At 36.1% G+C, this 24556-nt stretch overlaps 1 protein-coding gene and 1 pseudogene across 1 annotated transcript; both read left to right on the top strand.

Annotated features, from left to right (window-relative positions):
- The first annotated feature begins 13223 nt into the window (after positions 1-13223).
- Positions 13224-19433, top strand: PTGS2 (prostaglandin-endoperoxide synthase 2). Its single transcript, XM_044673396.1, has 10 exons — positions 13224-13287; positions 13754-13870; positions 13970-14113; positions 14587-14730; positions 15179-15360; positions 16624-16707; positions 16888-17134; positions 17836-18122; positions 18766-18913; positions 19024-19433. The coding sequence occupies exons 1-10, from the start codon at positions 13224-13226 to the stop codon at positions 19431-19433; spliced, it is 1827 nt and encodes a 608-aa protein (XP_044529331.1).
- A 4132-nt stretch (positions 19434-23565) lies between these two features.
- The window catches only part of LOC123245924, a 12760-nt pseudogene continuing 11769 nt past the window's right edge, over positions 23566-24556 (top strand).

Below are 24556 nucleotides of genomic sequence, written 5' to 3'. Positions count from 1 at the left end.
ATGCCCTAGTGGTAGAGGGCCTTGAATGCCTAGCCGGCGAGGTGGAACATTATTTGAGAATTAAGCACATTTTGATGAGCTTGAAGTGATGAGGTAAACAGTGGTTGTAACTGGATTTCTTTCAGCGTTAGCCCTGAGCTATATATGCATGACTGCTCTTGCCCAATTCACACTAAACCCCCGATTTAATTTTACAATAACCCCTAACCCCAATGGATCACTTATTCACAAAATTCAACCCTCATCTTCCTCCCTCTCTTCTCCAGGGGGGAAAAACCTAATTCAAAACCAAATTCTGAATTTTACTTGAGACTTCAACACAGTACCTTTCAAAAGGTGAGAATTTGAAAGATAATTGAATTTTTTTTAAATACAAAGTATGAAGACCACTTACATAGGATTTACCTGACTCTATGATATATTTATTGGGAAAATTAAATATTCTTATTGGAATGGATGAGTTTTTAAAGAAAAGGGAATATTTCCTCAAAACTGCTTGTTTCCCCTCTTTTACACCTGAAATAAATTAAACAAAAATCTACTAAATGGAAACATCTGGACTGAAAAATGTCCATTTGGAAGCCTAAAACAACAAAACAGAGCCAGTTTCTGCAGGTTCTCAAACTCTGACAAGATGGAATGAAGGTGAACCATACAAAGGATAAATACCCTGGACTCCTAGAGGAGTTCATATCGACATCATCATTTCTAACTCTGACCTCCTCATTCCTTTGTAAAAGTAAGATAAAATTCCTGATAATAGCCAACAGCCTAAAGGATAGAGCTGACAATAATCCCACATTCTATTAGTTCCAAAGATAAAAGCTAAGCATGGAATGTGCAGTCCAGACCTGAGAATACAAAGTGGTTAGGCTACAAAGACCGACAATGCCCAGTGGAGTGTGCTGATGAAGAATTCTTATGAAAAGAGAGACCCTTTTCCAAATAATGTCAATGGCTTTAATTTAGATTTGTGAGAAGCAGTAGCATTACTGGATATAAAGTCAGGAAGAGTAGCTTTGAATCTGACCTCAGATACTCACAAGCTGTGCGATTCTGGAAAGTTCCATTGGCATCTCTAATCCTCAGTTTCCTCATCTGTAAAATGAACAACACCTAATTTCTTAGAGTTGTAATAAGGAGAAAATGAGATAATGTGTATAAATTTTTTTTTGCAAACTTTAAAACATATAAAAGTTATACATTATTATTTCTTCTGAAAACCCATTAATCTTTTTATGCTTTTTTTCCCTGACATATCTACAAGGCAGTTAAAAACATAGAAATAATAAAAGAAAGGCTTAGGATAGCATAGTCATAGTAGATAGTGGAAACAGGGAGAGTACAATTCAGCATTCCTTTATTTTTTTAGCCCATACTTTGGTAATTACATGGCCTTTTAACTCATCTTTTACTTGAAGAGGTGAAAATCATTTTAGGGAAAGGAACTAGCATCTATTAAGCGTTTACTACATGCCAGACTCTCTACAAACTTTCCCTAATTTGATCCTCACCACAACCCTAGGAGGAAGGTGCTGCTATTCCCCCCAATTTTGAGGTTAAGTGACTTGCCTAGGATCACAGAGCTACTAAGTGTCTGAAATCAAGTTGGAACTCAGGTTGTACTGACTCCAGGGCTAGCACTCTATCTACTATGCTCTATAGCTGCCATTTAGTGTGTGTGTGTGTGTGTGTGTGTGTGTGTGTATTCAATTTTTTTAAAATTAATTTAATTTCCTATTTAAATTTAGATGAAATTTAATTTTTTAAAAAATTGGCACAGAGGAATTTTAGATAAATTCTGAGTATAGCCTGGAGAGGAATGAGATGCAGCTAATCTGGGCACCCTCCTTAAAATGATGTTCTGAGAGCAGTCATTTAACAAATGGGAGAGGCCCCAGAAAATAGAGTATTTCATGGGGTGACTTCCAAGGCTGAAAAGAGTTTTCAGGATGAAGAGATTTCTGAGGCATGGTAGTGTCAGTTTGAAATCTGGAGACCCCAAGTCTGCCCCTGTCCCCTGAGAATTCACCCTGAGGAAAGACCCAGACCCTTTTGTCCTAGAAGTTTCTCCCATTGTATCAAAGTCCTCTCTCTGGTAGCCCAGCTCTTGGCTGAAACCTTCCCTTTTATATCCATTGTAAAGCATCAGCCTCTCCCTGATAATCCTGTCTTGGGCTTCTCATTTCCTTGTAGCCATGGTAAATGTCAATCAATCATACTTGACTGTCCTTGGTTCCCCAAAAGGTATATAAGTTCTCCAAGTTCTATTGTTCTTTGGAGAAATCATCTAGGGGTGTATTCTCCCAGGGATATGTCCACGGAGCCTCAGGGGACTGACCCTGAATAGTTTTTGGCACTGAGCTCTGTGATAGCAGCCCATTACTGAACTCATCTCTTTCCTAATTAAAGACTTGATTTTTCTAACTACTTTAGTAGTTCTGTACTATTTCCAAGTTAACAATAGAAAAAGTCATAAATGTATCCTGGAGACAAATGAAAAACAAATAGTCCAAAGAAATCATTCAGAAGGTGTTAAACAGTTAAATATAAAAACAATATGGAGAACCATATGTCTCCATTTTTCTATTTACTGTAGGGCTGTACACATTTTCTTATCAATTTTACACACATGCACACCCACCCACAAACATAATTGTGTTAAATAAGGTTAAACTTCTTCCAGTGATTTATAAAATATTTTTTTAGTCATTTAAATGAAAAAAAACTCATCATATTGTAGACATATTTTTTTTTATTTTAAACCCTTAACTTCTGTGTATTGACGACATAATTACTTTTATTTTGGTCTTAGACACAGATGTGAAAAGGGGAAAAAATCAACTAAAAAAATTTAGTCTTCCAAAAATGAAATCAGTCTGCCAGTCTGTAGAAGAATAGAACAATACCCTAAGAGGTTATATTATATATCATTTGTTTCTTTTTTAAGGAAATATGAATAACTCATCAAGAAGTTATGTATTTACTTGTCTTTCCTTTCACTGTTTTCTTCTCCTGGGTAAAAACATACACACAAATACAGAAAATTCCCTCAACTCTTTCTTTCTTCCTTTTACTTCTCCTTCTCTCTCTCATCTCTGCATCTTTCTGTCTGTCTCTCCTTTTTCTGTCAACTCTTTCTTTGACTCTTTCCTGTGTCTTTTTCCTTTCTGTCCTTCTGTGTCTTTCTCTCTTTGGTTTTCTTTGTTTCTCTTTCCTGCATCTCTCCCTCTCTATCGCTGTCTCTTTATCTCTCTGTCATAATATGCCTGTCTCTGTTTCTCTCTCCCCTCACTCCTCTTTTCTTTGAGATAATATTCTAAGACTTCTGAAATGCTACTGGTTGTTTCCTTCTTTTATAGTTTTCCATTGGGATTTAATTGTCGAATCCCTTGCCACCCCATTTAGGTCTCCTTAGAAATAGAGAATATGGCTGAATGCTTCCACAGTTCCCATACAATAATTGTGCTACGGTACTGCTGAGCCCACAGTCAAAAGTATTTCCATGATAACCTTGTCATATTTTTAAGAAATTCAATGGCTCAACCATCTTTGGCAATATCATAATTATAACTGACATTCAGCTCTCTAAATGTGGTTGGGGTAGGATGAAGCATAATAAATTAACCCTCTCGACCTGATCTCCAAATAGAGCAATAGTTTAGTACAAAAAAAAAAAAAAAAAGTCATGTCATTGCACTGAGGAAGCAGATTTCAATTGTTAACAGGACAAAATCTCCTTGATTTAAACTGCAACTGCTTTCTCTTATTCTTTTATACTGTTATTGAAATTTTGAGGTCTCTGAATTAAATTTCCTGTGAGCCTACTGGGCTCCCCGTAGATATTTTGGGGTCTCTAAAATGACATTTCCAATGAAGCGGCATGGAGGCAGCAGGTAATGGTGGGTCTTTCAAACAGCCTAAGCTAGCATGTCACGTGGCTTCATTTTTCTAATGGCTACCAATAAATCTTTTAAAACCATAATATTTTTAAATCTATCCTTCCATATTCATTTTATTTTTTACAATACCACCATAGTAAATACTGATTTCTAAAAGCTAATTAAGGGCACCTGGGTAGCTCAGTGGATTGAGAGTCAGGCCTAGAGACAGGAGGTCCTAGGTTCAAATCCGGCCTCAGACACTTCCCAGCTGTGTGACCCTGGGCAAGTCACTTGACCCCCATTGCCCGCCCTTACCACTCTTCCTCCTAAGAGCCAATACACAGAAGTTAAGGGTTAAAAAAAAAAAGCTAATTAAATCTGGTTAAATAGTTTGTGTCAATTGATTATCATTGAGGGAAGCACAGCACTAGGGGCTTGAGTTATAGCAGTAGGGAAAAATAGGAAGGGGAGAAGTCACAACCACCTTCTTAAGAGATCCAGCCTGCCTAAGAGATAGTTGGGAGAGTGAAGGATATGTATGTGCTACATTTTTTTTTCCATTTCCATTAGTTTTTATTACTTGGTGAGGTGATACTTCTCATAATCTACCAGCCATCTGCATAGTATTTTACAAGTCAGTTTATATTCTAAACCAATATTGGGTTTTTTGGCATTTCTTTGGCAAGAAGATCAAGTGTTTGGTGATTGTCAGTTTCTGACTCCTTTTAGGGGTGACTTTTTATATCAGTTAAACTATTACAGGATATGACAATAAGAATAAAATAAACATTTTGGATTTTAAAGCAGGGCTTTAGTTAATTAAGCTTGCATCTATTTCAACTATTCAATGCCTTTCCTCTCTTCAGATTATTTCCTAAAGTGATGCTTATTTTGACTTTTATTCTAAATAGTTGATGATATGACTATATACACAGACAGTTGAGGCTGATGTGATTGCCAAATCAGAAATCCATTTCCTCTCTCTTAAATTATATTCAATTTCATTCTTTTGTGTCTGATGCAGTTGTGTTTATAGTGTTCAGTACCTTCCCACTCTCTTTTGAGAAAAGAAAAAAAAAAGGATCTACACACACATATATATACTCATACATAAGTGCCTATATGCACATACATATTCATATATATGTACATATACACACGTATATCTGAGCCTTATGGGTAATCTTTAAGACTTTGGATTCATTTATCAAACTCCAGTCATATTTTCAAATATTCTTTTTGGCATGCTGCCCTGAATCTTCCTTTTTATTTTGAAGGCATAAAATATCAAACTATATGTTGACTTTACTTGGAATCTGTCAAATTCTTCACCAAATGTTTCTACTCACCTTTAAATCTTCTATAACAATGGTGGTATATAATCTGCAACATTATCCACAATGATCATTTTTTGCCAGTACTCATCATGAGCTCTGTAAAGTGATAAGATCAGCCCACAAAATGAGTATTCCACAAAATGATGTCTATTATTTATTCTGGGTGCAAAACAAAACACAACTCTGATCATTTCTTTGCCTACTCAAAGAAAACCTGTGAGTCATCTTTCCATTTAATTGTAATGTCCTTTTGTTTTCTGTCTTTGTTTAATATGAGAATGTTGATACCAATATGGTTCAGTTGTTCTAATGGAATATCTAATTCCTTGGCTATTGATCAAAAATCTCATAGTTACTAAAGTTTATATACAAGAAATGAGGTGAATCATAGGACCCCTCTGTTATCTTTTCTGCCTTTCCACAATAGCATCATCACTACACTGGAGTTGTTTTATTTTTTTTCCCTTTGTTTTATGAGTTGCCATGATCAAAGAATTCAACTCCTAGTAACCAAACTATAGGTGATGAACTTCTCTGTTTTTTAAGTAGAATGGTCCATGGTTGGTACACCCAGCCTTATCCCTAGAGCGATATTCAAATCCTTCCCAGCCCAATAAATGTCAGAGCTTATGATCATTGGCAGTGCCTTTAACCCTGAGGTCAAATCCATACGATGATGAAGTATGACTTCTCAGTCAAGCCAAAGTCCTACTTGTCATGCTCATCCTCCTCCCATTGTTAAGTCATTCAGTTTGACTTAGGGACTACAGATGAGTGAAATTTGCTCCTTTCCTACTGATACCTAACCAGTTCTGGATAATCAAAAATCTAGCCCTCTATGATGGGGAAAAGGTACCTGAAAGTTTTGCAATGGGAGAGAAAGCAAGGGAAGGAAATGAGGTACTTGGTGGTCTGGGATGGGAAATACAAGTGAAGAAATCCTTTCACAACTACTCATTTCCTCAAATAATGCTAAATGGCTAAGTGCTAGCATATTTATGATGTCAAAAGAGTAGAAGTGATGAATGACATGCTTTCTGAAGGGTCAAGATTGTGCTATATCTAGTGTGCATATGATTATATTTGGCCCTAAAGACTCTCCTCTCACAGTTCTGTGTAGATAGTATATAAAAATACAGTGCTTTAAGAAAAACAGCCATGTTGTCCCCATTGGAGAGCTGTTTGCTAATATGTCTGAATAAAGAAAGAAATATCTGGATCACAAAGAATCAATTAGTTCATATATATGAAGCACTTAAAATTTTTAAATGAGAATCCCTGTGGACAGAGGCATATTTTAAGGATTATGGAATGTATGGCTAAATTCAGTCATTTTCTTTTACCTCTGATATTATTCAGAGATCTTGTGTGCATATAGTTCATTATATGATGTCATGAGATGTGTTTTACATGTTGCAGTTTATAAACTGAACAGAGCATGTTTTCCATGGTATAGTTTGATGTTTTATTGATGAAAATTTTTTTTCCTCCCTCTGCCACATGAAAGACTAGATTTTAGGGAGTGTTCTGTGTTGAGAAAGAATTACCTTACAAAAGAAATATTACTATGAAGGGGCCTATTATGAAAAAGAAATGCTTTTGTCCCTATTCTTTCCCCTCCTCTCTTCCCATTACAATTCTACCTTCTCCCTTCAGTGGTATCTATAATAAATTTAAATAAATACTTACAAAATTAAAATTTAACAAAAGAACACTACACTACCACTTTTTTCAATCTTTTCAACCTCTCCTGTATATTAACATTAGAATCACACTAGAATCACTGACTCTGAGTCAGATTCTACCAGCCAACGACATTGGTATTTACAAAGCTACCAAGCCATATTCTATAGGAGGGGATCACTATTTTCCCTGAAGGGAAAGTTAAATCAGTAACCATCTTAGCTGGGAGAGTAAGAGCGCAGTCATATTATGCAATATATTCAGGTTGGTAGGTTACTCAATGGTGACAACAACTCCTTGGGGAAGTTACTGTAAAAACGAGGTAATGAAGCATTGACCAAATGTCTATGATTTATCAACAGGTCAGAATTGTGGGCACAAAAGACGCATGCACAAAAGAATCCATAATATAGTATGGGTACAACAGAAAACCTTCCATGACACCAGCGGACTAAGAAAACTGATTCAGAATCAGTCAATTAATTCTCATTTATTAATTGACTACTATGTGCCAGGGATTGGGTTGTTGGAGATACAAAGAAAAGACAAAAAATATTAATAATCCTCAAGGAGTTCACAATTTAAGGAGCGAGACAGCATGCCAACAGCTATGTACAAACAAAATATATCCAAGAAATATTGATGATCATCTCAGAATGAAGGAAAACTGAAGACTTGTGGCAAAAGCCAAGGCGTTAGCTGAGACTGAAAGGAAGCCAAGGAAGCTAGAAGATGAGAAGGGGAGAAAGTTACAGACATTCAGGACCGACAGTTAAAATACGGTTGTCAAAGAGTATGTCATTTAGGAGGAACAAGGAAGCCAGTGTGTCACTGATTCACAGAATATATTGAGGAAAGAGAGAAATAAGAAAACTGAAAAGGTTAAAAGGGGTCCTGGCTTCTGTTATGAGTTGGAGAATCACACCTGGGGATATTTAGACTTGAAGAACTACAAGTGGCTATGGGATTCACCTTCTCTAATTATGTTAAATTAAATCCATTCAGCAGGATGCTTATAAAGATGGGGGTGCCAATTTGTAGACCTGCTCCCCCAAAAAGACAGCCCCTGGTTTCTGGGAGTGGGGAGTAGAGGAAGAGAGGCAATCAAACCACATGAAATAAAGTGGGGACGACATAGAAAGAGGGGGGAAGAGAGAAAGAGACAGAGATAGAGAGAGAGAGAAAAAGACAAAGACAGACAGAGACAAACTAATTCAGTTCCTTGATGTTACTGATGTTCTAATCTATCTTCTTTCAGCAGGCATTGATGGCTTTGCCATGGCTGGTGATTGACTGAATGATTTACTCTGGGTTTTGAATTGTTTTGAAGAGTAGCCAATAAATTTAGTTATAGGAAAAAAGCAACATTATAATGGGTTTTAGTTAGAAAGTTAAAAATTAAGAAGATTTGAGAAAATTGAGGAAAAAAGAGAGCTGAGGCAGATGTCAGTATAATAAATAGACTACTAGGCCTGGAGTCAGGAAGATCTGCATTCAATCAAGAATGAGCTGGAGAAGAAAATGGCAAACTATTCCAATATCTTTGCCAAGAAATCCCCAAATGAGGTCACAAAGACTTAGACATGACTGAAAAATGCCTGAACAACACTGGGTGTACAGAAAGAAGTTTGCTAACACTAAAAAAAACCCTTACCTTCTGTCTTGGAATCAATAAGAAGTATCAGTTCCAAGGCAGGCAGAAGAATGGTAAGGGCTGGGCAACTGGGGTTAAGTGACTTGCCCAGGGTCACACAACTAGGAAGTGTCTAAGGCCATATTTGAACCTAGGACCTCCTGTCTCTACACCTGGCTCTCTATCCATTGAGCCACCTAATTGCCTCTAACATTTTTTAATATTATGGTTATATATGTCACTACAGCACTCAAGTAGTTCAGAGGCTTAAAAGGGAACATAGGATGATAATTAGGTCAAAATGCTATTTATGTTAACATAGAAGATAGTACATATTACTATGAACCTTAGCACATCTTGCTAATATTTTTGTTAAGGTAAATTTGGAAATTAGATAGAAAAAACTTCTAGCAACAATTGTGTTAGATGAATGTTACAATAAAAGTATCCTCCAGGTGTATTTCTAAGTGAACCCAAAAAACAGGGAAGAAATATAGAAAGAGATCTTAATTTTTCCTCTTTGCCTGGGAAGCAGCATTATGATCATCCTAAGGCAGTGGTGTCAAACTCAAATAGAAATGAAAAGCTAGTAAACCCTATATTAGGGTACCTGAAGGAAGCGAACCACATGGTAACATTTTCTCTGTTCTATTATATTTTTTTAATTTTTTAAAAATCATTTATTAATATTCATTTTTAACATTGTTACATGATTCATGTTCCTACTTTCCCCTTCACCCCCCGCTGTTCCCCCACACATAGCCGATGCACATTTCCACTGGTTTTAACATGTGTCCTTGTTCAAGACCTATTTCCAAATTGTTGATATTTGCATTGGTGTGGTAGTTTCGAGTCCACATCCCCAATCATGTCCTCCTCAGCCATGCGTTCAAGCATTTGTTTTTCTTATATGTTTCTGTTCTATTATATTTTTATATATTTTTCCAAATATTTCCCCAAATTTTAATCTGGTTCAGTTGCTGTTTGACACTTCCCCTCCAAGTATTTCCCTCTAAAAGAAATATCGAGCTTAAATTTCTTAAGAAACTATACTTGAATTTAGACAAATTTGTACTTAGAAAAATCTTTGTTGATCTTCTTGTCAAATCATATCAAGTCAACAGTCTGTCATAGTTTGAATCTTGCAATATATAAATGTTAACCATATTTCCTTTCAGATATCAGAGGCAAGTTTTAATACAGGATGAACAGCTTGAAAATGTGAAATTATATTTATATTATTATGAAATTATATTGAGTTGGTAACATGAAAGAAATGTCTTCAAGGCACCAGAAAATCATCTTTGAGTGCCAGCTCTGGAGTCGGGAGCACCTGGTTCAAATCTGACCTCAGACACTTTCTACCTGTGTGACTCTGGACAAGTCACTTGACCTCAACTGCATGGCCCTTGCTGCTTAGAATCAATATCAACTCTTACAGAAGGTAAGGGGTTTTTAAATCATCTTCATAGTAACTCAGGGAAAAATTCATAAAAGTTCACAAAATAGAATGGGGCAATAAAATTCAATAGAACTCTCAAGAAGAGTTTCAAAAATCATTCTTATTGCCCCTTAAAAATCAAGGATCCTTCCCTTAAGTTTTAAGAATGAATAAATGAGAGTTCATGATTTTATAGAATATATGTATTTGTATTTATTACACATTGTTTATATACTTTATACATATAATCTGTATAGTTATGAAATCTGAAGATTACATATATTCACATATCTATACATCTGTACAAATACACAAATACCACCCCTCAAAAATAAGGTTATAGCTGCTATAGCCATAATTTAACTGGAGTTTTCACTGCAATTCTCTGTCTTCCTCCCCCCATCTTATAAAACAGTAAAACAAACTATATAAAACTAGCTACAATGATGCTTTCATGCTCCTGAGTCACCTCATGATCCCTTTCAGCATTTTGCAGTATTTTTCCATTTTTGCTACATAAAACATGTCTCATTATCTTGCCGATTAAATTTGGAAATTTTTGGAGTTCCTCCCTCCCCTCAGGAGAAATTTACATATCTATATGATTTTCCTGTAAAAGTCAAATTTACTAATTTACTAGATTGTTTTTTCAAATTTTGGATTCTGATTTGGTGAAAAATCTAGTTTTCTCTTCAAGGAATCTTTTCTTTTGGTCATTTCCTAGAATAACAAAATATCTCTAATCATGAAAGTAACTCCTGAGCCCTGGAAAGATTTTTTGGATAAAAGTTATTTTGAGTGGCAACTCAAAAAAAAAAAGGCCAGAATATGGATTAAATGTCACTAGATTTAAATGTTTTGAGGTTAGGTACTGGGTCTTATTTTTCTTTGAGTAAATTAATTTATCTGTAGTTTGACTCTAGTACACTATTTAAGGAAATACTGCTACTTAACTAGTTAAGGATTTAGCTTTTTTGCCACCTGACAATTTTTTTTGGAATTTACATCTTAAATTTTCAGTAGAAAGAGAATATACCATGGTTATGTCTCAAATCTTTGAGAGTTGCCACTGTCTGATTCCTGAAGGTTTTACTTCCAAAGGGTGTTAAAAAACCTTTCATGCAAAACTAATAAGTATTTTCCAACATTAAATGAGATGCTGGCCTCTGGACTAATTGACTAATATTACACTCTTCCAGATGAGCTTTCCTACTTCATAGGAGGTTAGATCTAGATTACACTAGATTATTTATTATATTTCCATCAGCAGTTATTACATTGGATTTCCATCATGACCTGGGGTTCAAATTCTATCTTGGGCCTCTAGTAAAAAGCCAAAGAATTATGGCTTACCCCACCCCACCCCTTCACAGCTCTATGTACTCTCATCTTTGAATCATATCTATACATTTACAAATATGAACACATACAAGTACAGTCTCATACATGCACCTATGTGTGTATACAAAGATACAGGAAGAGAAGAGAAGAGAAGAGAAGAGAAAGGAGGAAAAGACAGAGGAAGAGAGAGAAACAAAGATAGAGAAGAGAAACAGGAAAGACAGGAAAAAGAAAAATAGAAGAGAAGAGAAAGAGAGGAGAGAGACAGGAAAATCAGAGATGGAAGGGAGAGGAAAGGAGAGGAAAGGAGAGAAACAGAGGAGAGAGAAAGGCAAGAGAAACAGAAAGAGAGAGAATAAGGACTTGAACTGTGATTTCAGTGGTACAATACAAGAAAATTGGATGAAAAAGTTCTTGCTATCAATGCTGATCAGTACCTTTTCTTCTATACTCTGATAGTCTTCTGGATTTAGAACACTGAAAAATTTAGTTGACATGGCCAGGATCACATAGCACAAAGCCTTAAAAAGAGATACTAAATAAAGTTTACTGATGATCATAATAACCCAGTTGATAAATTCTTGTGTTGGAGCTCAGAATAACAGTACTCTGGCAGGGCCATACAAGGAAGCTTTGTTAATACATACTTTTGCTCTCTCTCTCTCTCTCTCTCTCTCTCTCTCTCTCTCTCTCTCTCTCTCTCTCATGAATATTAAATTTCTAGAATAGTGTTTAACTAGATCTCAAAGAATCTTTATGCATGATTATAATATCAGTGCCCTAAAAATATAAATGTTCAATATTTGCTTATTATCATGCTAGCTCTCAAACCAAATACCTGTGTTATAATTCAGAATTACAATTTGTTGGCAGAGACATGTATGGAAGCTTACATAAGATTGCATTAACTTCCAGGATGAATCAAATGTAAATGTCTATAGCATGATGCTTACTTTTGTCTTGGAGATATAGATATGACAGATGACAGAGAAGAATTTTTCCATTACTTTTGTTGTCACTCACAATTAACTAGAATATGGTTCACTATTTCGGGTAATATTTAAAATTGTTAAAGTGTGTGGGGGGGAAACTTGGATTTCTTTGCACAACATACTTATATGGTATATATTTACTTCTGAAAATATTCTAGTTTGACATATTATAACTATTAAAAGGAATCCTGCCATCCAAATATATTAACTGGTTACCAAAGATAAGGAATACATAAATGATGTATTACCTGCAGGCCATACAGCCACACTGTATATCTTTTGCTATTAAATCTTTTGTCAGATACATACAATACACGGAGGCAGGGTCACACATACATAGCAGTTGGGGAATTCACAAATTTCCAGGGGAAAAGGCGCCCCTCCCCTAAATTCCGTCCTTGCTTTGAGACCCCAGACAACTCCCCCGGGATGCGGTGCCGGGATGCTGAGGGCGCGTCCCAAGCACTTGGCGGCCTCTCCAGGACATCTGCTGGTGGACTGATGAGGACGCGAGATGGGCAACCAGATGGCCTCAGGATACTGCGTCCCCCCATCCCCTGGTCACCGCCGCCTGCGCACGGTTCTTCCCGGTTCCCACTGGCTGAGACCATAGCTTGCCTCCAGCAGGCAAAGAGAAAGGTCATTTAGGGAGGAGAAAAGTGGCTGGTAGTCCCGAGAGATGGGGGTAGGAAGCAGACGCCTCCAGTATACGTGAGGCACCCCCACCACCCACCTACGAGAAACAGACGCTTTCGCAACCAGGCGGAAGCGCGTCGTCTCATCACGTGGGTAGCTTGATTGCCTTAAAGTAGAGGGGCCGCCAGGCATTCTGCTAGTTCGGAAAAGCAGGAGCAAGAGTGACAGGAAAGCGAGAGGACTTTCTCTACTGGTATCGCTCCGCCCTCCGCCGTGATGATGAAAACGATCGCACGCTTCTTACTCTTCGGGTCTATTGCGCTATCGCTTAGCCAAGCCGGTAAGTTCTTGAGACGCTCCCTGGTTGTCCAGGTGAGCAGGATTAGCTTCTGCTGCCGCTCAGCCGCGGCTTTCCCCGGATCCCTGCAACTTGAATATTCTTTGGGTTGGTGGGTTTGAAGGTGTTATTCATCCGTTTTGTTTTTGTTTTTGTCAGCCAGGTTGCCAAAATATTTTAAGAGCAGGTCATTTTCCTTTTTAAAGGGTTCTAACATAGTAGACCCAACCAAATTCGTTTATCCTTATTTGGGTATTTGTTCTCATTTAGACATAAGTATTGGTCTAACTATATGTGATTTAGATGTTCTCAATTCCAAACGGCACAATTTAAATACCATCTTTCCTTAACTATTTCTATCTGTTTGTAGTTGTGAAATTGGCTTATAATATCCCATAAAATAAAGAAATGAAGTAAAGATGAGGGGATTGAAGGTACTGTTCACTTATTCAGCCTCTTTTCATTTTAGCAAATCCTTGCTGCTCAAACCCATGTCAAAACCGAGGTGTATGTATGACCACAGGAATTGACCGATACCAATGTGACTGTACCAGGACAGGATTCTATGGAGAAAATTGTACAACTCGTAAGTTTCCTTCTAAAGTTCCATAATTTTGAAATGATTCATAGAGAAGAGACAATCAATATTCAATTGGCTCCTTTTTTCCCCCTACCACTATTACAGCTGAGTTTCTGACAAGGCTAAAATTGATGCTGAAACCCACTCCAGACACAGTTCACTACATCCTCACCCACTTCAAGGGAGTGTGGAATATAGTTAACAATATCCCCTTCCTTCGTGACTTCGTGATGAGATATGTGTTGATATGTAAGTATCTTAGTTTTTTTCTCTAAGGGCTTGGACAACTGTAAATAAAACTGCGATGTTATGGGTTACTAAATAAATATTTCAGCATTATTTATATATATATAATAAAATATCCAAAAATATTCTTCCTAATTTTAAAATAAAAAATGACTAGAACACATCAGTCAAAAGCCAGTTGAATAGTGAATAGAGTTATTCTTATATGTTTTATAAAAGTATAGCTTCCTTTAGTTCAGACCCTACCTTGAAAGGGGTGTTTTTAACATCTTTTACCATTTTATATGTAATTCAAACCTTTGACCTAAAATTTTCAAAATTTGTAACTTCGGGGGATAGTTTTCTTTTTAAAATAGTTTTCTCTGTTACCATAGTTAAAGTCAGATTTATACTGCTGTTTCAGTAGATAAAACAAAGAAATATAAAAAATGCTGCCTGTGGAAATGGCTGAGGTATGTTTTCTCTTTTAATTTCAGCAAGAGCACATTTAATTGAAAGTCCACCAACGTATAATGTTCACTATGGTTACAAAAGTTGGGAAGCCTTTTCTAATATCTCATACTACACTAGAGCTCTTCCCCCAGTGGGCGATGACTGCCCAACTCCAATGGGTGTAAAAGGTAAGATGCAATCTCAAATTCCATTTATTTGCTAAAGTGCATTGAGAGATTTAGATTTGAACTATGAAATTAGACTTTTGGAATAATTTAAAGAGATTATTTAATCTATTTGTAAAACTATCATCCAACTCCATTATTTGGTATTCTTATTAAAATATACATTATCATTTGGCATAAACCATTACATGAGATTAAATTTTAGTATAACTGAGAATCACAAGTTTTGGAAAATTCCACTTTAGTGAATAATTTGTTTAACTCTGCTTAGTTGAAATTATCTGGTCTTAATGAGATTGACTAAAAGAATGAATGCAGTTTGCTAATTATGCTACAGGTCTTCTTCACAAAATTTTCCATCTTAGAAGAAAAGGATATCATAGAAAACTGATAATTCAGGGCTGCTTGCTCAAAAATATGAGATTATAAACTGAGATTCATCCTTTTATAGGTAAAAAGCAGCTTCCGGAATCCAAAGAGATTGTGGAAAAATTTCTTCTGAGAAGGAAGTTTATTCCTGATCCCCAAGGCTCAAATATGATGTTTGCATTCTTCGCTCAACATTTCACTCACCAGTTCTTTAAGACAGACCATCACAGAGGCCCAGCCTTCACTAAAGGTCTAGGACATGGGGTAAGTCCAGAGAATAAAGAGTTAAATGAAAATTATTGCTATGAAATCACAATAATTGCCCATATTGAAAAAAAATGTGATTTCTGTTTGAAGGGCTTAGAAAATATAAATAAGTTAAATGTTTAAAAGTGTTTCATACATGCAACCATTATTATAATTGCCATGTCTCTTCCTTTGATGTCCATCTTAGTGCAGTTTTTCTACTTTTCATACTTCAGAGCATGATCACAGAATTACAGAGGCCACAAAGTCCAACAACTATCTGTAAAATATGCCCATCTGGGGGCAGCTGGGTGGCTCAGCGGATTGAGAGCCAGGCCTAGAGATAGGAGGTCCTGGGTTCAAATGTGATCTCAGACACTTCCTGGCTGTGTGACCCTGGGCAAGTCACTTAACCCCCATTGCCTAGCCCTTACCATTCTTCCGCCTTAGAACTAATACACAATATTGATTCTAAGATGGGAGGTGAGGGTGTTTTTTAAAAAAAGAAGAAGAAGAAGAAACCCATCTAGAGCATGTCCACAAATGACTTTTCATTCCTTGTTTGACAACCTCATGAGAGGGTGATATAACCCTTCTCACTTCCCACCCAAGCAGACCTTTCCATTTTTATTTAGCTTTGAATCCTAGGAAATTTTTGTTTTTTTTCCTTATGCCAATCCTAAATTTGCCACTTTGCAACTTTTATCCACATCTTCTACTTCTGCCATTGGGACTCATTTCCTTTGACTTGTCCTAAAGACCTTGTATTTTCAGTTTTAAATGTTTCCAAAAATTTCCTCTCAAGGCATTCAGAACCTTAACTGTCATATTTTAAAATAATTTTCATTCAACATTTGAATATAGCTATAAATGACTTCTTTAAGAATTTCTGTGCACAATATTAGTATAATCCTTCTAAAAGTTTAGGTCACTGGCACTTTTCTTTTTACCTATTTAATAGACCCTATATATTTCTGAGATAATTCATAAATTTGTGGGAAATAAAACTATTAAGCAAAATTAGGTTTCTGCCTCCATTAGTGAAACAATTTAATCTACATAATTATAAAAGATCTATTTATTACAAATGAATTTCTTGTGAGAAAAATGATCATTAAATTTTAAAACTACATTTTCTAATGGGTAATGATTTAAATGACTGCCTAACAACTTTAATAATCATAAAAGTATATGAATAACAATTCCAAAATTGACATTTTATAAGTAAAATGCAACCTTTTAAGCAGCAGCTAATTTAATTTTCCCCCAATTATTTTTTAGGTTGATTTAAATAATGTTTATGGAGAAACTATGGATAGACAACATAAACTGCGACTTTTCAAGGATGGAAAAATGAAATATCAGGTATGTTTTGTTTAGGGTATAAAACTTAGATGTTAACCAAAAAGTGCAGATATAGTATTAAAATTTGTATATGGCACTTCTTCTAAGCCTGAATAATTTTCCCTGTTACAAAAATTATCTTCATCTTTAAGTGCTTATTTTCTTCTTAATCTTTAGTTCTTTATTTTATATTTTTTTTAGGTAATTGATGGAGAAGTATATCCACCCTTAGTGAAAGATACTGAGGTAGAAATGATCTACCCACCTCATATCCCTGAACATCTGAAATTTGCTGTTGGGCAAGAAGTATTTGGTCTAGTTCCAGGTTTGATGATGTATGCTACAATATATCTTCGGGAACATAACCGAGTGTGTGACATCCTTAAACAAGAACATCCTGAGTGGGATGATGAGCGGTTGTTCCAAACCAGCAGACTGATATTGATAGGTAAGCCATGATAGAAAATGATATGAACAAAGTAATAGTTTTATAGCACCATATTTTTGCTTCAAGGTATTTTAGATGAATAAGGATGGATTAGCTTCCCATGTTAGGATATATTCAGCTTATTTTGAAGGGATCTTGGGATATGCTACAAGAAAATATGTTCCATATTAATTCAAGTGAAACAGACGCAGTGGGCCATTTTCTCCTATAATGATACATTATTCTTGTTCACTGAGTATTTTCAGTCCAGACCTGTGATTTTGCTGGCATGAGAAAGTCCCCAGTGAGGAAGTTCCTTCTATCAATCCATCTTAAATTGGTACAAGTTCCTTCTACCAAAGCTACTGCTCTCTAATTTGTAGATTTAGAGAATCATCTCAAATACCAAGATGTTAAATGATTTGCCCAAGATCATACAGACAGTATATGTCAGAGAATGTACCTGAACCCAGTTCTTCTAGGGCTAGTCCCTTATCCCCTCTACCACATGGCCTCTCACTGCATTAAATAAGAGTCAATTCTATTTGGCTAAGCAAAATAGGATAAGGTGCATCAAATAAAGGGAATGGGAAAAAGCAATAAGAAAACCATCCTAAAGCTTTCTCCTAAGGCTAAAGATCTTTAACATTTTCAGACAGAGAGAAAGAAACTCACAGTATTTTGGTTTAATCATTTTGTTTAATTTTGTTTTATGTAAATAGGTGAGACTATTAAGATCGTGATTGAAGATTATGTCCAACACTTGAGTGGTTATCACTTCAAACTGAAATTTGACCCAGAACTGCTGTTCAACCAGCAATTCCAGTACCAAAACCGAATTGCTGCTGAGTTTAACACCCTCTACCATTGGCACCCTCTGCTCCCTGATACCTTCCAAATCAAGGACCAAGAATATAGTTTTCAGCAGTTCCTCTACAACAACTCTATATTACTGAAACACGGAATTTCTCAAATGGTGGAATCATTCTCCAAACAAAATGCTGGCCGGGTAAGGAACTAGAACTTTTGGGGTCTTCAGGATCCCTAATGCACCTATGGCTTTATTCTTATGGTTATTCAGAGGATAACAATAAGTAATTATATTTCCTATGGGATCACTTTGATTTTCCTAATATCAGAGGAAAATTCTAAGTTTATTTTAGAAATGACTAATGGTCAGATCTTATAAAGACCTTTCTTTTATCTTACTACCAACATTACTAATTTGAATATTGATTTCATTTACATAAGTTTAAAATATCTAAATTCATTCTCAGCTGCCACTTTTAGACTAATACAAAAGCTCCAGACCTGGAGAAGGGAGGTCCTGGGTTCAGTTATGGCCTCAGCTATTGAGTTAGTTGTGTAATTCTAGTCAAGTCACTTAGCCCCAATTGCCTTGCCCTTACAACTCTTCTGCCTTAGAACCAAGTTAGTATACATTCTAACACAGAAGGTAAGGGTTTAAAAACAAAACAAAACAAAGCAAAAAAACACACCTGATTTAAAGCTCCCTTCTAAAATTTGCCTGAGCTTTTATCTGAGAAAATGTCATACCTAGCTTTGAGGCAAGAGCTATGCAGAATCCCAGAATAAAACTACGTTGTAATTTACTTAATATTTTCATTTATCATGTTATTCTATTTCAACAGGTTGCCGGCGGCAAGAACGTTCCAGCTGCAGTACAGAAAGTCGCCATTGCTTCAATTGACCAGAGTAGACAAATGAAATATCAATCTCTAAATGAATACCGAAAGCGCTTCATGCTCAAACCTTTTAGCTCATTTGAAGAACTGACAGGTAAAAAAGAAAGTAGGGATATTAAGTGACAAGAATTGTAGAAACAAACTGACAAAATGCTAGTTTGAGCCATTTACTATGTATCAAATCATTTTTTCTGATCATTACAGGAGAGAAAGAAATGGCTGCTGAGCTGGAAGCCGTCTATGGTGATATCGATGCTATGGAGTTATATCCTGCTCTTCTGGTGGAGAAACCTCGTCCAGGCGCCATCTTTGGAGAGACCTTGGTAGAACTTGGAGCACCCTTCTCCCTCAAAGGACTCATGGGTAACCCAATCTGCTCCCCTGAGTACTGGAAGCCTAGCACTTTTGGTGGAAATGTAGGTTTTGACATTATCAAAACAGCTTCTATCCAGTCACTTATCTGCAATAACGTGAAGGGATGTCCCTTCACTGCATTCAGTGTTCAAGACTCCCAATCCACCAAAACAGCCACTATTAATGCCAGCTCGTCAAACTCGGGACTAGATGACATCAATCCCACAGTGCTGCTAAAAGAACGCTCAACTGAACTATAAACATCTATAGAGTATATTTATTTATTTATGTAAAATATTTCTTTAAGTTATCTATTTATGAATATTTACAAGAAGCTCCAAATGTTACTTGATATCTTCTGTAACAGAAGGTAGTAAGTACTCCTGTTGCGGAGAAATTATTCACATAAGTGGGGATTTTGATTGTTGTTTTAAAGACAATTGTTTCCTTCTTGAATTTGAGAGGGAAAAACTATTTTTGGGGTTCCTCTTGATAAATCAGATTGTGTTAAGACAAGAAAAACTGTAAAGTATTTATTAGATCTTTGTTATCACTATTATTTATATTGCAAAGCTCTGTGAGTCACTACACTACCTTTTAAAGATGATATATAGGTGGCACTTAACTCTTTGAAATTCAAAGTGCTCTCCTAACATGTTTTCAGGTTCCAAATTTGCATCACCTTGTGTTATTCATAACAACCTGGAAACATTACAAAATGCAATGAACCAAAAATATTAAAGCAACACCAGACATCCAAATCAAAGGATCATAGAACTAGAGCTGGAAGGGACCTCAGGACTCCTCTAGTCCAGTTCCCTCATTTAATAGAGGAGGAAACTGAGGCCCCAGGAGATTAAAATGACATGCCTCAGGTCATTCACAAACAGAGTAGCAGAGGCACAATTTGAAATTAGATCCTAGGGGGCAGGTAGGTGGCTCAGTGAATTGAGAGCCAGGCCTAGAGACGGGAAGTTCTAGGTTCAAATCTGGCCTCAGATACTTCCTACCTGTGTGACCCTGGGCAAGTCACTTGACCCCCATTGCCTAGCTCTTACCACTCTTCTGTCTTGGAATCACTACACAGTATTGATTCCAAGACAGAAGGTAAGGGTTTAAAGAAAGAAAGAATGAAAGAAATGAGATCCTGTAACTCCAAGATCAACTCATTTTCTACTGCACCATGTCAAAAAGTATCATTTTAGACTAACAGACAACTGAATTGGAAACCTTTGAAGTTTTCTGGCTAATGGACATTTCCTCATGGAGTGAGTCAGTTTACAATCTCTGGTATTCCAAGATTTGAAGGTGCAGATGAAATTTTGGGTTGGTTTTTTGGTTGTTTTTCTCACTACCTTTTGCTGCCATTAATCATTTGAAAATATCAGATGAATCTATTTGAAACTGTGGCAGTAGCTTCCTCTGGAAATATCTGAATGGCAAGGCCAAGAAGAGAATTAGCTGCAAAATTCCTGGAAGAACAATTTGCCTTAAAATATCACCTTTTATCTAAAAATCATTTTTATATTACTTTACCAGCAATATGCAAAACACTTTTATTGTAGTTTGCTATATGCATATATAACACTTTTATTTTTATTGTGTTTAGTATGGTATATTAGAGTCCCTGCAGGACAGGGACATTATTTCTTCAAAGTGTTGTGTATACTATATAGCACAATGTCATGTGCTTAAGGCTGGTCCATAGATAATTTCTCAAGCATGATCTGTTACAAAACTGGATTTGGGCAAAAAACCAAGAATGTTGTTATATTTTTACATAAACTTTGTTTTCTCAGATTGTCTCTTACTATTTAGCAGTTGGGAGACGGGTTCAAATCTTTTTATCTGTGTAACCCTGGACAAGTCTAAAGTGACTAAAGACCCCAATTTTCTAGTCTTTACTGCTCTTTTGCCCTAGAATAGATACTGATTCTAAGAGAGAAGGTAAGGGGTTTTTTAAGAGTATATTTGATATTTACAAATTCATCACGTCCTCTTAAATACTCCTATGCCTTTTTTACTTAAATAATCAGGTGGTCTCCATTTGGACACCTTTTGATGGCCTACCATCTGCCATGTTGACTGCTTCTTCGTTCAGTTTTTCATTGAACAAACACTCAAGTGTCTTCTATTTGCAAGGAATAGTGCTTGTGCAACCTTCCTTGCTGTTGCCATATTGCTGAAGTGAGCTTTCCTCTTTGTGTCTTCCTCATCTAGTTTTGCATTCCTAGGGTCTTGTTTGGTCTACTTGGCCCCCCCTTTTTTTTTCTTCCTTATGTTTTATCTTTAGGACTTTACTTGAACAAAGTCAAAATAATCCCCAAGGAAGGGCTGTTTCTCAGCTTAGCTTGGGGGTGAGGTGGGACCAGAGCTGGATCCCAAGGTGGGAAAAGATTTTTAAAGAAACAAAATGCTCTGTCTATACTATAAGGGCACAGAGTTGCATTCATACCAAACCTTCAACACCAATTCTGATGATAACTGGGAAAAGGCCAATAAGTCAAAGGAAGAGGACTATATAAAAAGAGAAGATCCAAGTAACCAGTTCTGAATGGATTTTTATAAAAAGAACTCCTGAATGCTTTTCCAATAAAATGAGGTCTCTTTCTTCCACTAGTGGATAACTACTGTATTTTGGGTGGTGCAGTGGATAGAGCGTCTGGTTTAGAGTCAGCAAGACCTAGATTCAAATCCAGTCTCAGACATTTGCTGTTGTGTGACTGTGGGCAAGTCACTTAACCCTGTTTGCCTCAGTTTCCTCATCTGTAAAATGAGCTGAAGAAGGACGTGGCAAACTACTTTGCTGTCTTTGCCAAGAAAATCCCAGATGGAGTCTTGAAGTGTTACAGGATACAAATGAAATGACTGAACAACAACAGTACTGTATTTTATTTATAGAATACTATCATTTGTTTCAGTTAGAAGTTATTTTTTCTTTAAAAAATTATGACTTTTTAAAAATTGATTTTTAATAAAAATGCCTTCTTGAGTATGATTTTTAAAATTACATTTAAATTGCATTTAAAATTTTAAATTATACTCTTAAGTGTGATTTTTAATTCTGATTTTATTTTTTTGGCCCAGAATTTTTTTTTGAGAATGCATATAAAATTATAATGAAAAGCATTGGAAAATATGATTCCATGTATATATTTAGGAAACCACCTATTATGTAAATGAGGTATACTTTTACTAGGGTAGTAAATATTGGGGTATAACTATCTGAACTTTTCTCATATCTCTGCCTAAAGTAATTGAAACAATAGCAGACCTCATTCTACCCTGAGCATGATGAAATCTACAAACGTAAAATTTTTAACTTATCATTTAAGCATCATGAGAGCAAGATCTTTACCTTCTTTGGTTGTTACTATCATTTGCACTTGTGAACAGTTAGTGCTAAGAGTTCTGGCAAGAGCTAGATTGTGATTGTAATAATTTAGAAAACAAGTTGTCTTTCATGTCTTTGGTGATGTTAAAGTAGGGGACAACTCAGGGGTTTTATAAAGATTTAAGTTTTTGTTTGTTTGTTGAGTAGATATAGGTGATTTTAGGAGTGCCAGTAACATTACCTGTAGAATTGCCTTTTTAAAGAAACTTGATTGTTAACTTTGTTTTTTAATATGACTGTGGACTTCAGATGGGTCTTTGGGGATTACATTTATTGATTGTTTCTGTGATTTAAATGTATATTTAAATTAACTTATTTTTAAAAACTATGTTTGAAATAAGGGTCTCTATTTTTATATTATTTAAAAAATTTGAGTGAATTTCATGAATAAACTTCCATGTGCTTAATGAATAAAACAGTGAATCTCTGACTTTATTTAACAAAGATAGAAGAAAGCATCCCATTGTAATTGGGGCTAACACCTTGTTACTATGTGAAAAAACTAATGCTACACTCTAAAAAAATAATGAACTCTTCTCACTTACCTAAGTCCAGGTGAAATAGTTCTGCTGTTCTTGGCTACACAAGAGGCTTATCAATTCATTAGTTTCATATTCTCCATTCATACTTGGAAAAGACTTTGTAGAATCCTTTCTGAACTCAATATTGTACTGAAATAGAAGCACTTCCTCAAACTATCTTTCACCACAACCATCGCTGTCTTCCAAATAATTATTAAGTAAATTCAACCTGAGGTATTTCGATTTTGCTCGTGGTGACTCAGATTAAAAGACAAAAATGAAGATGCTCTCTGTCCCTGGGTACCTTACATGGAGTCTTCCAGGAGAACCAGAAGTACCATTGGCAAGTTAGGGAGATGTCTGCCCCAAGCATATGAAGACTTCCCTTGGTGAAGTAGATAGATGAGAACAATTTATCTCAAAGACTTTGAAGGCAGCTGAGGCAGGTGCCATGGAGTGATAAAAACTTCATTAGACATGGAAGATACCAAGGTCATCCACTGCATCCTGGGTCATCGTCAGGTTGTCCTGATATTTGTATTGCCATTAGGCTTGGATGACTGGAAAAGAGAGTGAGGCTGATGACTTTGTGCAACTCTGTCTCACTTATATCCAATTCACATGCAAGATATCATCCTGTAATGTCATTGTTCCTCTTCAAAAATGAAGGATGAACAACATCATTCCATCTCCTGGAGGAACCAGTGAAAGATAACAATAAAGTAGGCACCTGAAATAATGTAATAAAATGGAACGAATTCTTTTCCTAACCCATTCTCTTCTTCCATAAAGGCATCCTTTCATAGTTGTGTTCTTACTGGCCAGGCTATCACCATTCTTCCTATTTTCCCCCTTTATATATACTCAAATGAACCTGTCTTATTGGTTGGAAAGTTCCTTCCAATGCTGGATGCTGATCACAAATCTCCACACTTGCCCATCTTGTGAGACTTGTCACATCTTCACAAAAATTCACTACTTGGAGCACTTTTGCTGCCCACCTATAATTCCTTGACCTTGCCATGTGACTAGTGTTTCTTATTTTAGCCCCAATCTGGTACTGCTCTCCCAATCTATATTCATTCTAATAAGCTGAGTTATTCCCTGGGGGGGTGACTATCCAGGTTTCTAGAAGAATCCCTATATGTGGCTACTCTTACTATTATAGCTCAAAAGCCCCTCACCAGTGTCCTTCCAGTTAACAAGTATGACTGTAAGCTTAATTGGCCTTAGCAAAAGCTTATATTAAAATGGTATATAGCAATATAGTAAAAATTGTACAAATATTCCTAGCAAAAGCCAGGGGCTCAACCTTCCACAAATACATGTAGCATCCCTGGGAAGAAAGGGCTCAGATTTTAAAGTGTTTTGTAAGTAAAGCGCACCTAGAAGATATATATGTGACAAAGCTCACAATTTCTGGTGCTGATAGGAAGTCCTTTTTTCACAAAGCACTCACATTTCCCTG

Source organism: Gracilinanus agilis, chromosome 4 (assembly GCF_016433145.1).
Source record: "Gracilinanus agilis isolate LMUSP501 chromosome 4, AgileGrace, whole genome shotgun sequence".
Lineage (NCBI taxonomy): Eukaryota > Metazoa > Chordata > Mammalia > Didelphimorphia > Didelphidae > Gracilinanus > Gracilinanus agilis.
The sequence above is the reverse complement of the archived record's forward strand: the minus strand, read 5'-3'. Positions and strand labels throughout refer to the sequence as shown.

Coding starts and splice junctions, on each gene's coding strand:
- PTGS2 (XM_044673396.1), top strand. CDS start 13,224: ATGATGAAAACGATCGCACGCTTCTTACTCTTCGGGTCTATTGCGCTA. Junction 14,731..15,178: donor AACTCCAATGGGTGTAAAAG/GTAAGATGCAAT, acceptor ATCCTTTTATAG/GTAAAAAGCAGCTTCCGGAA. Junction 17,135..17,835: donor CAGCAGACTGATATTGATAG/GTAAGCCATGAT, acceptor TTATGTAAATAG/GTGAGACTATTAAGATCGTG.